The sequence below is a fragment of the Anneissia japonica genome, unplaced genomic scaffold (genome assembly GCF_011630105.1).
Source record: "Anneissia japonica isolate Jap-2015-1 unplaced genomic scaffold, ASM1163010v1 scaffold665_len1252844_cov201, whole genome shotgun sequence".
Lineage (NCBI taxonomy): Eukaryota > Metazoa > Echinodermata > Crinoidea > Comatulida > Comatulidae > Anneissia > Anneissia japonica.
Window position 1 is genome coordinate 476,175 of NW_022757135.1, and position 18,222 is coordinate 494,396.

At 31.2% G+C, this 18,222-nt stretch overlaps 1 protein-coding gene across 2 annotated transcripts in view; it reads left to right on the top strand.

Moving 5' to 3' along the window:
* Positions 1–16,851, top strand: part of LOC117124425 (semaphorin-5A-like) — a 75,799-nt gene extending 58,948 nt beyond the window's left edge. The window contains exons 15-25 of one of the 2 annotated variants that reach the window (XM_033270650.1): positions 937–984; positions 1,424–1,575; positions 4,902–4,960; positions 5,250–5,408; positions 5,885–5,950; positions 8,349–8,495; positions 9,192–9,380; positions 10,120–10,278; positions 11,419–11,598; positions 12,599–12,775; positions 13,352–16,851. In XM_033270650.1, coding sequence (XP_033126541.1) covers positions 937–984; positions 1,424–1,575; positions 4,902–4,960; positions 5,250–5,408; positions 5,885–5,950; positions 8,349–8,495; positions 9,192–9,380; positions 10,120–10,278; positions 11,419–11,598; positions 12,599–12,775; positions 13,352–13,755 — 1,740 coding nt within the window. In that variant the 3' untranslated portion in view covers positions 13,756–16,851. The remainder of the gene's footprint in view (positions 1–936; positions 985–1,423; positions 1,576–4,901; positions 4,961–5,249; positions 5,409–5,884; positions 5,951–8,348; positions 8,496–9,191; positions 9,381–10,119; positions 10,279–11,418; positions 11,599–12,598; positions 12,776–13,351) is intronic. The other variant, XM_033270651.1, reaches the window with a different exon arrangement.
* Positions 16,852–18,222: the final 1,371 nt, after the last annotated feature.

An 18,222-nucleotide genomic window follows, 5' to 3' on the forward strand; every position in this document is an offset into this window, starting at 1 on the left:
CTTGCTCTTCCAGCCACTCACTTTCTTCTATTTTGATTCATTCTCTACTGTACAGTGTCATTTGATAATTAGGTATGAATGCATTGCTTAGTCATGTACAGTGCATATCGGGGTAAACACCCCTGTACCTCGTATTCTGTCATAGCTTATTTGGAGTTGGTTTCATCCTACCATATGTTATGTTGACACTTGGAAGTGATCTGAGGTTTACCTATCCATGCTTAAACACGGAAGATGTGATGCTCGTTTTTCAATTAAAGGGTTTAGACAATTTTATTTTTTTATGCTATATTGAGAATAGTCCTGGTGATGGAAATGTTGAGTCTGGAGTTTGTTGATAGTTTCTTTTTTTATTAGACATTAACACCAAGATGGCTCCATACTTCTTGATAAATGTTGTTAATTATAATCAATTATGCATACTCAGAAGAAGTGTGTCATAGTTTAGCCAGCATTTATATGAGCTGGGAGGGAGAAGATACAATACATGAAACTTTTTTTTGAATACAAATAGTTTATTTTAAATAATTAATATCAGAACAACAACTACAACAACAACAACTACAGTAATTGCGTTATTTCTGTAAATTTGGAAACACTGAATTAATTTTTTTTGTAAATATATTTTTAATATATAGCTAATGATTGTGATAAGTGGAACTATACATAATGGTAGTAAAAATGTTAACAATTATGGTGATAATAAAATTAATAATAATAATAATAATAATAATAATAACATTAATATTTATACAGCAATGAATTTATACGTAAATATGATCTATGTGTCATATAACCATATACAATAAATAATAGTTTTGAATTGGAATATTAAAATTGTTTATTAGAACGTTCTGAATTATGATCATGTTATTTATTTTATGGAAAACTATTTACAAATAATTGTATATTATATTCTTTTATGTGTTGTTGCAGGAAGATGAGCATGCTATAGTCAAAACAGTGAAACTTGACGTTGAAAGGGTAAGTAATCTGAATATTAATTTATTTATTTTTTTTTTTTGATAAAAAGTTGATAATATTACAATACAACAAAGGAAGACAATTTACTTAAAGAGAAAATCATAATAACTAAAAGATCTATGAATTAGAAATAACAACAAATTGATGTCTTGCTGAACGTAATTAATTGAATACCTTAGACTGACCTAGTTATGCTCTAGAATTTCATTGTTCTCTATTGTCTCCAAGGAACATTTTTTTGTCATATGAAATATGAAAACAGTTTTCGACCGATAACTGAAGGTGTGAGAAATAGATTTAGCGTGGTCATGTTGGTTGGTGAATTAGATGTTTTAAGTCAGTAGGGAGATTGTTAATCACGTAAAACCAGCGTAATGTACACCTGAGCGGATTATGCACCGATGAATTGTTTTAACATGCTGTTTTGCAACCTCCACAGGGGATGTTGTATGTAGGACTACAGAACAAGGTAATGAAGGTACCGGTGCAAAGGTGTGGGCGATTCATCACAGAGGTAACGTGTCTTAATGCAATGGACCCGTATTGTGGATGGCAAAAGAACGAAGCGAAGTGTGTTTCAATATACCAAGTGTAAGATTTGCTTATGTTATGTATTTTTATACTCAAATAGAAAGAGTTTGATTCCCCTACCTACAGCTAATAATACATTTTTTTTTATCCTCTTCCTTATAAATATTTGGGCTCCTTTTTTGTCTGTTTTATCTTAAGATATCTAAAAACAGTATGTCCATATTAATAACCCTAAGCTTTTCAACATTTAACTAAGGGGATAAAGGTTTGTGCAAAATGTTCAATATACAAAGTTGTTTTCTGTTGGTCTGTTATGGAAGCTATTAACGGGGTCATTTCATCGCAGTGTCACCTTGAGCTAAGCCTGCAGGAAGGGGGCTAATTGACTGTAATTAACAACGAGGTAAAACTCTGCATGCTTGAATAGTCACTGTTTCGTTAATGAAGTCATGTTAGTTGACAGTAGGGGCTAAACCTGTTCGTGTGTGGATGTTATTTAATTCGGCTTCAATGTACTGTCATGATAGATCTGTGATTTTTCAGTTATCTTAAAATGAATTTAAATGTCTGAGTTTAAAGAGATAGTGATCATATCAAAATATACATGAGTTTGAAAACATTACTCAGCAAAAAGAAAATATTTATGTATTATTTATTTAAAATAATAATTCAAAATGCAAAATAAAAAGAATATAAGAAATGAAACTTGCCATCCCAAAACCAGCACACTGTTGCTAATTGTTAAACTGAGTAGGTTAACATAGGAATGTGTCAGTATTGTACACATTAGTACAGAGAAGCTTAATACTCATAACTTGGCAAATTGATTCCATTAAATGGCACATCATTTACAAGCTTATAGTTTGGAGAATATATTAAATGGTTAATTTGCATATTTTGTTCACTAATGCTGGATTTGGAAAGCCTAAATTTGTATTAACAACAGGTACCGTACTATAGAGGACGTGCAGCAGTATTATACATATCCCAGTACATTCATGTTTTAAAAATTGATGTTGATTATTGTTATCATTATTAGCCTTTATTTTACTTTCTCTTAAGAAAGCATCACAAAGCCTTATAATTTGATGTAAATTATACATTAGAGCTGTGGTTTGGAGATTAAGATGCCCACCTAATAATCTCAGATTCCTATGTTCAAATCCTGTGACATAAGGCTTCTGTTCATGCTTAAAAACAACTTCACTTCCTAAGATCAGACTTACTGTAGTTTATAAAGTGCATTCCATATCCTAAGCGGCAAGAGTAATTTACCACTTGTCTGAGAACTATTCCATTGAATACAACATTATTCTAGAATCATCATTGACTAATATTAACATGCATATAAACCACAGTCCTGGTACATGTCTTGTTCATCTAATTAACTCATCTGCCTGTAATACTTGTAGGAATGTGATTACCCAATCATGTGATCTATAGTTTATCCTGGAGTCTCTTCTGATAGAGTTGATCATGCAGGAATGATGCAGAAATACTTGTGGAACTTAATTGGAGATGACATCCTGTATAAACAAAAAGTAATCAAGACATCATATCCTCCAGCATTAACGAGAGGATAACATCTATGTAAAAAATGTAGCGTCTGCCCATTGCTGCTAATTAATACCCAATAAGATGTCAAAAGATGATAATAAAGCACTATGTGATATAAACGCCATTAAGGCTAATTAGGTAACAAATCAATATATTTAATTACAAATCCTGCCCTCTCTTTTAAAAACTGAAGCGTTTATAAATAAACTGACATTAAAACCTGAATAATTCTCCTGCACTGTAACATGCTACTTTGCACTCGTTTAAGCCAGAGGCATGTTTTTCTTCCGTTAAAGATTAAAAAAAAGAAAGCGATTTGGAAAAGGCCCAATTTGATAGCCTGCCAACAGATTTAAAATGATGTTCTCACGCTTGACAGCACTTGTGTGGGTGCAGAACCTCGTGAGATTATGTCTCTCAGCACTTGTTGAATATATCACAAAGCAAACTTTTATACTAAGTTTTAACATAAAAATTGTTTCATACATTCTCACTTAAAATTTGCCTGATAAGTTAATTCATATTTACTGAAATTAATGAATAAAAATAAAATAAGTTATTCTTGTCTTTAATTTTATCATCTTACACAGTGTCTGTCTATTCATTGAACATTAAATAGTAATAATAATAATCATTATCATCTTCATCATTTTCAGCATCATCACCACCACCGTCGTCATCATCTTCATCTTTATAATCATAATAATACTCAACATTTATAAGGCGCTAATTCCAAGAACTATCAAAGGCGCGAGCGTTATTACCCCTGGTCACTGGATAACGTACAATAATCATAATCATAATCATTATCTTCGTCATCATCATCTCCATCATCATAATAATCTCCATCATCATCATCTTCATAATTTTCATCATCATCAGTTTACACCAATAATATCAAATACAAATTATTTTTTTGCTTATATGGCAATTGGTGTTTGGAATTTTTCAAAACTAGGTCGAGAAGATGATAGACTTGAGATGAATAACTTATGCCTATATCTGATGGCATGGTCAGAGGTTGTATTATGTACAAGTGTTTTAGGACTAACTCATTTTCTATGCCAAAGATTGAGTCTAAAGATACTTGGATTCCCCCAATTAGACCTGATTGAGTTATCATTCCTGTACCAGACGGATTCCATATGTTTGATTGACATTTGGAAGTATTGAAATTATACATAAAAACACTTTATCTCGGAAAGATCTTTCTTAGTAATCGACGGATTGTGTTCCATCAGGAACATTCAACAGAAGTAGTATATCAGATCCGTTTGGCATTATTCAAGATCAAATTTAATAAATCACCAGCTGTGATTTGTGCAATATATATCGATATCATGCTAGGCAACTCAATTCCCGCATTTTGCTTACCTCAGGGAGTTCACCACCTTTGTCATTGTAGGTTTTTTTTAAATTTTGATATTTGATGTTAGTCTTGATAAATGCTAATTACCAAAACAGTGACTGAATAAAATGAGTTACAATATTATTCATGGTAAATTCTTTGGAATTAAATCCATTTCTATGACAGTGCTATTTAATTTAGGCTATTTTGTATTCAATTGCTCATTCAGATGAGATGGTGATACAACTAGAAAAACAGAAAGATGGTACCATACTAGCTAGAATTTCCAGGTTGTTGAAGGCCAAATGGGGGTTGCATAAATCATATTTTCAATTTTTATTAACATTTTCATCTGGTGTTTATTTTCCATTTTCTCTCCTTTTGATGGAATATCGAGATAACATTTTTTCCCTGGAAAATGTGATTGCAGCTTTGTTTAGCAACTATCTCAATTATTTATGATATTCTTTTTGCTTTATAGATCTGATTTTGAAGGATGGATACAAGACATGTCTTCTTGCCCCATCCTTAGTGGTCCAAGTAAGTTTCAGTATCTATGGTCAGATTTTTCTCTTTCCCAAACTCTCTCTCTTTACATATATTTTTTTTATTGTTTTAAATAACACTATTATAACTGTTTTTATATAACTTTTGCATTGTCTCAAATTAATACTTTTTTTTCAAAACTATTTTTGAAATAATTAATATTCCAATCTTGAATAAGAACAATATTAACAGTTAATTTCTTTATATATTTAATTGATATGCTTTTTAGATAAGCATAATGACATTCCTTAAAAAATGTTAATTGGAGATAATTTCTCTTTAGTTGATGGAGGTTATTCTAAGTGGTCAGATTGGGCCAATTGTAACAGTCCAAACGGTTGGGAGCAATGCATGTGTCGAACCAGGATATGTGATAGTCCTGCTCCAAAATGTGGTGGTATGCCGTGCTTGGATGCATCCATTGAAGTGGTCAACTGTACAGGTGATTATTTTTAATCATTTGTAAATTATGTAATTACTTCACTAATTATATACATATTTTTAAAATTTTGTCTATAAATAGTTATGTTATTGTGGGAGGGCTTATTATTATAAGATGTTATTGATATCTTTTACTTCTGCATACCTTTAGCAGAATTGCATTTATAAAGAGATGATGATTATATAGACTCAACAAAAAAATAATAATTTGCTGATTTTTAAGTGGAATTCTTACTTTAAAATTCACTGATGTTTATTAATTGATATTTATGTATTCATTTTCTTATAAATTCAATTTAATTATCTACATTCAAGCACTATTGATTGTTTTTTAAGTGTATCTTCTCTTCTCACTGCTTTTTCTTTCTTCCTACTTTCATATCACTCTATCTTGTTTATTTTCAAAATATGATTTTTGTTAACATTTCTCCTTTCTGTTTTTGTTTTTTCTTTATTTTTTATTGATTTCTTATCCAGTTCTCGGTTCATGTCTACAACTTATAAACTTCATCCAGGCATCTTCAACAGGTGGCAGTGTTATTAGTGCGTTTATGCTGGGTTTGCTTTTTTACGTTTAAATTCTTTGCAACCTTAATCGCTTGATACTCATCTCCAACGATCTCCCTGTTCTTCCTTTATTGTTACCTAGGCAACTTGTTATAAAATGTCTTCCAAGTGTTCCATGTTGTATTACCTTCAGTCTGGTGTGATCATCTTGATGATTTTGTCTCCGTTCATTCTACTAACATCCCCTACATATTACATCTTTTAATTAATATTTTACCCGGATTTAAATTGTCTTGCTTTGGCATGCTTGGCTGTTAAAACAACCAAATGTTCCAAAACCAACAAATATTAAATTTACATGGAAAAAAAACAGCAAATAAAAAGAAAATGTCTTATTTTAATTTGGCCATGCAGAAGTGTTTAATCTCATAAAATAAACTGAAATATAAGTGTTAATATTGGCTAAGCCTTTCGTAATATGTTCATCCTCCTAATTTTTCATGTTTAACATTCCGTACTTCAACATAACATGTTGTCCAGATATTTTGCATTAACATACCATCTAATCTTTAAGTTTTCCGTTATTTCGTCCAAGTCTTAGCCTTCGTATTCCTCCATTTTGTTCCAGACAGTAGCGAACTCTGACTTAGCTTTACCAGTAGATTCCAACAGAATACTTACTAAAATACCTTATCTTCCCTAGGCTGCTGTGTTGACTAGTATTCCTCTGGTTTAGGTGTACAAAACTTACCTTTGTATTTTTCCATACAACCTCAAAGAAATAATATGCTTTTTTCCCCCTCAATCAACTCTCCATAATTGCAAAGTTTGTAATTATAGAGGGTGCTATACCATTGTAACTACCATTTGTTGATTTATTGGTATCAATTGTGCATGTACTGTAGTGTAGAAAAACCTTGCAGCTTTGAAGTTGATTCCTCCATTGTTGAAAACAATAAAAAATATATAGTTATATTTTTTCAGTAATTGTATTATTTATTGAAACAGGATGTATGTAGTAAATAGAAATATTGTACCTGAACATTTACCTGATCATTGCATATTTTATGGAAGATTCAATTTAATGATATTTGTTTTTTTAAATGTTCAATATTTTACATTTTTCTCTTTATAGCCGGAACAACAGAGATAATTTTATACTTTTCAAAAAACATTATTTTGAATTTCAATGTTTGTTATACTGTGTTCCTAATGATGTACCGTGATCACATTTGTAGCGTTATGTACAGTAGTTATAGAAATTAGTTTGGTTTATGTTAACACAATGGTGTTAATAGCATTTAGTAAAACTCTTAAATGGTATACTGTTTTGAAAAAGACCATTGCATTCATTGGAAAATTAATTTAAAAGAATAAAACTAATTACAAATTATAATTATTAAACAAAAAAATAGTACCAACCAATTTATGCAAAATCATATAGAAATATATTCTTTATTATCTGTTATTTAGCAAAGATATTTTTTATTCTACATATAAATTGGAAGTTACAAACATTTGTTAATGTACAGTACCTTGTAAGCAATCCGAATATTTTTTTTTTTGGGTGTGGGGGTGGGGGGGGGTGGTATTTCTTAAGGTCAGCCCAAGGCAGTATATCTTGTAATGTTTAATATAATAGGTTTTCTTTAACTGATCTGTATGCTTAGTAGTTTATGCTGCTATGCTTGTATGTGCATGCCATGTAGAAGAATGTGATTTAGATAGAAGTTTAACTTTCTTTCCCTTGTCAGAGAGTCCAGTCATTGTGTTTTTCATATAATGTGATATAAAATATAAATAAATAGATAATGTGAAATCTATAAGTTTACTTTGAATCCTCTTATAATCCAGTTGTATGACATATAGTTAATTTAAATTTTAAGTAATTTTTACTAATATGTAATTAATAACTTTCTGGAAACATGGTAGCTTGTGACTGTCATGTTTAATAAATTTGGTTACTAAGCAGAAGAACACATCAAAGTGCCTAGATTGCTATTACCGTTAATCATTGAATCAATTTTGCTAAAATACATTTGTGGGCTTCTGAATTGAGAAATTTGAAATTTGAGTTTGCTTCATTTAAATTAGAGAGTTATGGTGACTTTGGATTTACCACTACAGCAATTATATTCTTGCGTTTCTTTAATAATAAGTGATTACAACCTTAAGTGATGAAAACACACTTTTACCACAAAATGGCAAAAACTTCCTAATTGTGTAGCGTTGTATGTGTTTTTTTTCATATCTTTCAAATGCCTTTTGAATTAGATATAATTGCGGTTGAACATCATAGAGTAAATTAGTAGTTATATTTGAAGTAATTTTTTTAGAATTAGGATTTCTGTGAGCACTAACAATTTTTATTAAAAAGTTTCGTTTTTTGCTTTATTCATTTCTTAATTAATTCTTTTAATCTGGTATCTTTTAGGCACCTGGGGAGATTGGGAAGAGTGGACGGAATGTTCGGCAAAATGTAATGGCGGTTTTCGATCACATACGCGGAAATGTCCGGATGGAAAACAATGTGTTGGCAACTCCATCGAATGGGAAGAATGTAATACAGAACCTTGTCCAGGTAAGACCAAGACAAGATATATGAAGTGGGACTTCAACATTTGTATAATGCAAATTTAGATATTCTAACATGCTACTTTCCACTACAATTGTGAGATTTTAGAGGGCTGAGAAGAGATTTAAACATATAATTAAAAGCATCAAATTTTAGGGAGTTTTTATTTATTTTTTTTTTTTAGTATTTTTGTGTTTTTTTTTTTGCCATTCGACAGTGTGAAATTATTTTGAATTGTTTTATTTTTGGTGCTATTGTACTTTTATTTTATTTTCTTATATTTTCCCTGGAAATTGAATAAAATAAAATAGAATAGTAAATAAAATAGGTTAGCAACTAAATTTATGTACAAATGTGTTTTTATTATTCTTAAATATTTCAATGGCTATATGATGTGCATTTATCATTAAAGTCTGTTATTTTAAATCGTGTATACCCCAATAGTCCTAAAAATATAGCCATCTTCATTTCAGGTCAGTCAAAGTATAATCCTAATAATTTATCCTGCCAACCTAAGAACATCTTGCACAGATTTCTATAAATTTATAAAATTTTTGAAAAACAATATACAAAAGACCAGTAACAAATACTGTAGGTCAGTAATACATTATAAATTACAAACAACCAATTTTCAATGGACATCACTTGTAATGAAATATACAAATATAATATACAGTAAATAATTTTCCCAATTTTTAAAAGATAAACGAAGAACATCGCCATGGACATCGTGGACAGTTACAAATATAACTGAAAAGGGGTACATGTTGAGACGTGTGCGGTTTATGTGCCGTGCACCTGTGCCAGAGCAGGAACGTATCAATGTTGCAAGAATCAAAGAAAGTCAGAAGACCTGTCGATTTGATGACAAGAGTTGCTGGGATCAGTCAGGTATGTCTGTGATTTTAGACACAAAATATTTAAAATTGAATTGTAATTTTGTATTATACTTGTAAAGTGTTCTTTCTCACACATTTAATTAGATGATCGATTAATAAAAATAGTAATGATGATAATGATTTTTATGATGATGAGTTGGCGATGATGAGTATGATGATGTTGGAGGTGTGATAGGGATAATTATGTTGATAGGGGAGGGTGGTGGTGAAGATAACGGTGAGGAGGATGATGATTGTGATGATGAGAATGAACTACTGTATATGTGGCGAAAATAAGCCAATTCAGTCACTCCTCGCATATCGTGTTTCTGAGATGGCCAAAACATCTTGGAATGTCAAAATTGTTAAAAATCTAATATATTGCATTAAACAAATCTTTTTATCTATACCAATGCTCTGCTGTTATTTTTTTCCCAATTTTTTAATGCTTTGGTGATGGTTTCTTTCTGGGATATGGCCAAGAAACTTTAAAAAAGGCTGATTCCTCAGTACTGTTTTTTGTACAGCTGTATGTTTAAATGCCTGTAACTTTGTAGCAAAATGTCTGATTTGAATGATTCTTTTACAATTTTATAACTTTTATTTTACTGCTTAACCCTGTATTAATAACTAAAAATTGATTTAAAAAAAAAATTTTTTTTTTTTGCTAAGAGTGACTGGTTTGTCTTGTCATATGCAACAGATATTGTTGTTGTTCAGTGATACAAATTTTGTTTTGTTTTTCTCTTCAGGTAATTTTGGAGGCTGGACTGCTTGGTCAGAATGGAAAGAGTGCTCCGTGTCTTGTGGTGATGGGGTTGAAGTGAGGTATAGGGGTTGTTTTCCTGGAAGCAATCTCTGCATAGGGCCTGACTATGAAACAAGATCATGTAGCAGACCTACTTGTCCAGGTACTATGAATAGTCTAACTAAATACTTTACATATTTATTTCCAATCTAAACTACTGCATAATACCAGTGGCGGATTTAAGGAGGGCCCAGCCGGCCTGGGCCCCTTCTAAATTTCTCCAAAATATTAAAAAATGGAGAAAAAAGACAATTATAGTGAAATTTAAGTCTGAGAGTACCATTTCCGGCCATCTAGAGCCATAATCATAATTTTTCTTACCTCAGCCCCAACATGGACTGGCTATAGCTTCCATCTATGAATGCCACTCCTTGGGCCCTCTCTAATTTGATTTCCTGGATCCACTACTGTATACTGTACTTTCTGAAGCAAAGGATTTATTAAAATCAAAGTTTACATGTCTATATATTTTCAACAATATACCAATATTGAAATAATTTTATTTTTCTAATAAGGACATAAACTTAACATTCAAATACTTAACTCTTTCAGTGCGCGTACCCGGTAGTACCGGGAAAAAATGAATGTTGTTGAATAGCGCGTACTCGGTAGTACCCGGTATAGGTAAATAATTATTTTTAAAATAGTTCCTGTAGTGTAGCGCCCTCTATAGTTGTTTCTATGAAATAGAGGGGGTATCTACAGAATTTCCTGCAGTAATGACTATTTTTTTCCAAAAACTTTTTTTACAGCGATTTTTAAAGTTTTTTTTCGCGATTCTGTCTGCAAAAATGAATTTCTGTCTGAATAGAATTATGAAAATAATTAAAACTAATGATTTATTTATTCATTTTATGTATATTTAGATATCCAGTGAAAAAAAAAATTCTTCCCATAAGAATTTATATTTTTTTAGAATTTTTTTCCAAAAATGGTGATTTTCAAGGTCAAGGTCACAAGGTCACGTGACCATTTGACTAAAAATTTCAATTTCATTTTTTTCCAGTAGGCCAACCTCATTGGTAAACAAAAACACAAAAACAACTTCAAAATAATCTCTTTTAGTATTTTTTTCAAGGCATTTATTTAAAAATAACCCCTTTCTAAAAAGTCCCAGCACAGGAGGTGCATATACCTACAGCAGTGAAAGGGTTAATGAACAACTTTCAGTAAATTATAAATTGTCCAATATATATTTAAATCAAACAACGTAGTAATTTATAATTTGACTTTGGCATTGTAGTAAATGGCGGATGGTCATGTTGGACTGCTTGGGGCGAGTGTACGGCAAAAATCAGTGGGACCGAGGGTCTTAAACAACGTTATCGGCAATGTACCAACCCGGAACCTGCATTTGGAGGCACAGACTGTGTCGGAAATTCAACAGAGATTGTCATATGTATAAAAGAGGAATGTAAACCAGGTAATTAAACATGAATCAGATTCAGACTTGATTAATTCATTTATATATAGATTATATATGTGGCACGGATGCCAAACCAGTCATCGTTGCAAATTGTGTTTCAGAGATAATGGCCAAAACATGCTGAAATGTCAACATTTTTAAAATTTATTTTATTGCACTAAACTAACCTTTATATACATCATACTGTGCTGTTATTTTCCCCATTTTCAATGTTAAAACAACAATTTTTAACAATTTGTTGATGGTGTCTGCCTGAGAAATGCCTGAAATCATAAACTTTGAAGGCTGATTTCTCAAATATTGTTCTTTAAACAGCTGTATGTTTAAACGCTTGTAACATCATAAGGAAATGTCAGATTTAAATAATTCTTTTACCATTTTATAGCACTCATTTTTATCTTTAACCCTGTATTAATAACTAAACTGTTTTGGCTTGTTTTTGCCACATATTAAGATTATTAACTACTAGGTCTGTCATACAATAGTCATAGGTAGTTAATTCTGGAAGAGCCTTAGAATATTTAATTAAAACTTTCATTTTTTAAATTTTGATAAATCATATAAAATATCAATGTCAAATGTGACAGATCAAGACAGCTAATTTGTTAACTAATTTACAGTTATTCTAAAACTTTTTAATTGATAGTTAATAACTAAAGCCTTAGATTAACTATCAAATTTTATTTGACAAAAACATGTGACACCCTCAATCTGGTCATGATGATATCACATCAATCGTAAGGTCAGAGGTTCGAGTCTCCGCTATGCAGATTTGTATCAATGGGTACCAGCAAACTGCTGGGGACTACCCTGTGACGAACTAGTGTCCTGTCCAGGGAGAGTACAACTCTCATCCGCTTCACAATACAGAAACTGGGGATAAGCTCCAGCCCTATGAGCCCCAGTGGCTTGGAAAGGATTTAGTAGTACTGTAGTAGTTAATATCTTCGATAATTAGTTAAAATTTTTTTTTTCTGCCTTGCATTCATTTCTTTAGAAGCAAAATATGTCACATCGGATGGTTTCAAGAATTGGAATAAGTGGACAAAATGTAGCGCCGAGGGAAAGCGCCACCGCAGTCGGCAGTGTTCTACACGTAACCCATCAGAAGGGATGTGTCTTGGTTGTGCAAAAGAAATTGAATATTGTCACAATGGGAACAGGATCTCAAGATGTAAGATTACTTCACAATTGCTATTACATTCTGCTATCATATTTTTGTTCAGCTTGCATTTGAACAATATTTGACTTATAAGTGACTGAGTTATATGTTAAGTTTTAAAAAGTTAATTGTTAATGAATGTAAATTAGTTATATCTGCATATGGCTGAGTTTATGCACTGAATCTACTTGTTGAGTATAATTTCCGCACATGTGTAATGCGTTTGGTATAATTTAATATGAATATGTATGAGATACACACAGATGATATAACAAAAATGGAGAATTTTGGTAAGATTAGTAAATGTTATTTTACTTTTGAAGGCTAATAGTTTGTGGTCGATTGAATGAACCAATTAGTTGTCTGCTGTTTTAAGTGTACATTCACATGAATAATTATAATTAATAAACACTTTGTTTATATTGGTTTGCTGAGGAGTAGCAGGAAAGTATAAAAAGCTGTTACCATGACAATGTGGTGCTCCAGCACCAAACACACAAGAATGTGATTCAACTAAGTTTTCATTAGTTATGAAGAGAAAATAACACATTTCGACTAATATTGATTTATTTGTTTTTGCCATTCTAGCTGCAGACAGTTATCTTCCATTCCAAGTTGCAAGAGCATCAACAGCTGAAGATGGACGGGAAGATCCAGCGGAGGAACCATGCAAGAGCATTACCAGTCTTCAGTTAACTTACCTTATCTTAATCTCACTCGGCTCTGCTCTCATCGGAGCAGTCCTAGCGCTCTCTTGCTATTTCTCATACGAGAAGTGTAAAAAACGCAACCAGAAGAAACCGCAGATTACGCAGCTCACAGAACATGAGCCGGAACTATTTCCCGAAGGCATGGAAACAATCAGGCATTCTATTTTATCACGGGACATTACCAAGAAGGAAAATTTCCGGCATTCATTCATTTCGCAAGATGAAGATTTTGAAATTAGTTTCAATGCGGGTACTCCGCAGATCACAAATCCAGAGTCATAAATGCGGGAATGACTCAATACCTTGAGATTAAGGAAGCTAATATATAAGTGTACTTATTAAGACTAAACTATAACCGCAATTATTTATGCTGTAAATGATAATTTGCCAGAGAACGTGAGAAATTATCAAGATCAACTCGTACTTAACATGTTTTCTTTAGGGTTATTGAATGAGTGTTGAGTTCACTTTTCAGTCGGTTTAGGGTCTTAACAGATACAAATGGTAGATTTTCAGAGCCAGTCATCCTGTAGTGATTAAATTCACCCATACTCAGTACTTGATTCTGTCTGATATATACATCATGTGCTATGATTTTATTCACAAATTTCAAATCAAAAACTTTGTCATACAAAAAAATTGTACTACAGGATTTGTCCTGGTTTTTATCGGATAACTTATTCAATAGTAAATTATTATATTGTATTTTGAAAAACAAAATTTTGTTTATATAAATTTTCTACATACCTTGATTGGCAAAAAAAATAATATAGAAAATATTAATGCCATTTTAATTAATATAATGGTATAATAATTATATCAAACTTGATATTCTTTGGAGGGATTATTTTTAGAATACCATGAATGTTATATTATTTATATGTAGAATAAAATATATTGAGTTTGAAAAATATTGCACCATCTCAGACACAGATATATTGATAGACCTTTTATATAAAGTAAAATTTTGAATGTAAGTTTGTAATTACTGTAATGAGATACAATAAGGGATATTAACAATTAAGATCTTGATTTCTTTCTTACATCAAAAAGTATATGGGTATGGGATTTATAAATTTTTTGCATCTTGGTTTTTTTTCTTTTAAATTTACAGCTTATTTAAGATATGCATCATACACTATATTATGAATATATCACAAAAGATCATAAATGTATTGGTATATTTTTTATTGCTTGAAAATATGATATTAATATATGTATTGAATATTCACACTGCTGAGTTATGTAAATTGTATATGGATGCTAATATTGTATTCTATGTTTAATTTTGTTTATATTTTGCATTATTGATATGCATTTCTATGAGGGTATGTTTAACAGTGCTTAGCTTGCTTTGATTATTCGCTGTTAATTTCCTATTGTTAAAATTTTCCACATCACATTGTAAAGCAGTATGTTCTGAGTGGCCTTCCCGATTTCAGATTAGGATTAGGAGATTATTACTGTATGCTTATAACTTACACTGTAACAGCCTATTTATTTATTTGTATATTTATTAAAACTCGAATGGGATTAGTAATGCTGAAATTAACTGAGTGAAAAAGAAGTCTATCAGAGGCTTATTTTTACCTTGTTTACATTGAAGGAGAAATTATCAACAAATGGGTCATAATATGTTGTTATGCTTCTTAAAACTGTAGAAATGTATTTATTTATTTGTATATGTACAAGTGGATTATTAATGCTGAAATGAATTAAATGAAAAAAATATATATCAGATCCTTGTTTTTACTTTGTTTACATCAAAAAGAAAACAGACATAAAAACGGCATATTATGGATTATATATAGATTTACAAATCATCAAATAAACATCCTTAATACGCATTGTTGTTTTCTCCAGTCTGTAAGCAGCTTAAATTCTCAGCCATGCTGCTGTGTTTTACAGTAGCTAAACACTACAATTAAACATACAGTATACCGGATTCTACTGTTTGGTAAATTCTACTGGACTTTAGTTGAATGTTAATTATTCAAATGTTCCAATATGTTCATTTTTATTATTGCTTGGATTTTAGAATATTTTGATGCATTCCTTATCTGGACGAAGCAAGGATTTGCTATCAAATCTGAGCATGATGTTTTTACAGAGAGTGGTCAGTGTTGGTATGTTTATACTTTATCCATTATGGAGGTTTATTAAATAGAATTTATAATGAAACTAACTCAGCATTGTTTGGTGGGTGATAGAGAGCAGCTGCCTTATTGGTTGTTAACTATCATCCAATCAGAATCCAGCATTATAAATGGGTAGGCGGCAATCAGGTAGGATTTGTTAATTGTTCGGCCAATCACAATTATTTGATTATTTACTGTAGCAGGAATTGAAAAATTATCCAATTTAATCAGTATTTATCTTCGACAATTGTTTGTTTTAACAGAAATATGTTTTGGAATAATTAATTCTGTGTCTGCCTCTGCATTAAATAATTGAATCTTCAATTATCAAATAACTCTGCACTGCAGACCACAGTGTAGAGCAGTATACTTTTATTGTTTATGTGGATTTAAGATGTTTCAAATAAGAACGTGGTGAAGTATGAAAGCAATATCTATGCTTGTAGATGATAAAATATTTATGACTTAAAAAGTATACTTTCTCTTGAATGTATATAATGTATACTTGTACTTCTCTGTTTGAACCTAGATATTGTTTTTACATTTGCGCCATTATTTTTCAACACTTGTTTGGGGAACACGGTTTTTTTCTCATTAAATAGAAACTCCTTAAGCTGAGCTGAGCTTTGATAATTTTTTACATTTTTTACTTTGTTAGTTTTAATGAAATTTGTAATACAACAGGGTTAAGATTATGCTTGGAACTTGCAGCACAAATGGGTTTATTTTGCAGGGAGCATTGAGAATAGCTAAAGGCCTGTGCCTTGTAAATGTCCGCTTAGAACACAACAAACAATCCGAATAATTAGAACAATCATATAGCAAATATTCAAATAGTCTGGTTTTAGCTTATATTGGTCGGCATAATTAACCTATTGAGTCACGTGGACCTTTCTGTTTCTGTTGATTGGTCAGTTGTAAAGTTCGATTGCCACTCCAGAAATGTTAATTGAAATATATTTGCCTTGGCGATGCTTTAATATCATTTATTGGTATAATCATACATAGTATATAGTTATGGTGTATAAGTCACCTTCAAAGTTTATTCATTGGATCATTATTTGTTTCAATATTGTATTTGTTTTCTCTTTGTAACTGCCTAGTACCATATTGTGTAAATGACCTGTCTGCTCTGAGCAAATGTTTTAGAATGCATTAGAAGTTGAAGATGTTGCAACAAAATCTTTACATAGCAGCACAATTAATTGAATGATAAAATAAATCCTTTTGTAACATAAAATTTCATTTGTAGTTGAAGAATATGTGTTTTCAAAAGTATTTTGCTCTTTATTATTGTTGTCGTGACGTCCAAATTGTATATTGTAAGCATTTTTGTGAAAGGGTCCATTGACAATGATTTATTTCACTCGTTGGGAGTTCCTGTCTCATGTTCTTTTTTGCTTGTTTGAGACAAATGAAATGAAGTGAAATAAAGTACTAGCGAAAAGAAGTCCGCGATTGATTTGGTTGGGAATTGAACCCATGACCTCCAGATAATTAGCCTGGTGTCATAACCACTAGACCACCAAAAATGCGCTTAGTGACTAGTGTTGAATCCGATCGCCAAGTAGCAGCGGGTATTTCAATGCTACTATTACTGCAATGCTTCTCGTTGGCCAGACCAATAATAAACAACTTCAGTGGCTTGTAGATTCCATATAAAGGTAGGAGGGTGACAGGAGAGAACATGGTTCCCAACGTCGTCGTCGTCGTCATAATAATAATAATAATAATAATAATAATAATAATAATAATAACAACAACAAGAACAACAACGACGACGACTACTACTATTATTATTATTATAATTATTATTATTATTATAATAATTATTATTATTATTATTGTTATAATAATAATAATAATAATTCAATATGTAATTTATCCAATTTTATAAGCAGAACAACGCATTCGTTCATCAATGAAATAGTTGAATAGAAACTGTAAATAACACAGCGCCACTGTATCAAAAGTGAAAGCCGAATAAAGTTGAAGTTATGAGGCTTGGGGGTTTCCCGATATTGCAACCTTCTTGTGAAGGCATAATCATAACCAATATTCAAGGATAAACCTAAACGTTCAGAAGAATTACAAAGGTAGGCATATTGGTTAGAAAAATAGTTCAATACCGTACGTCATTGCTTGTTACTCAAATCAACAATGAAGGGTAACTTCTATGTACGAAGAATCCGTGATACATAATGGTTCAACTTTGTTCTGTTTCTGGTTGAATAAACATTTTTGTGAGTTAAATCCGGCCTACATCCACCTGAAAACAATCTGAGGTCTATATCAGTGTCGTAGTTGTTACAGTATTGTTTATACAATCTAAAATCATTGTATCGATGGTAAGGCCCTCTTTTGATTGGTCAGTTGTTAAGTTCGATTGCCACTTCAGATAAGGTTCATTGAAATTTATTTGTCTTGGTGAAGCTTTAATATCAGTTATTGGTATAATTAATACATAGTATATTATATGGTGTATGAGTCATCTCCAAAGTTAATTCATTTTATCATTATTTGTTTAAATATATTTTATTTGTTTTCTCTTTGTAACTGCATAGTACCATATTGTGTAAATATCCTGTCTGCTCTGAGCAAATGTTTTACA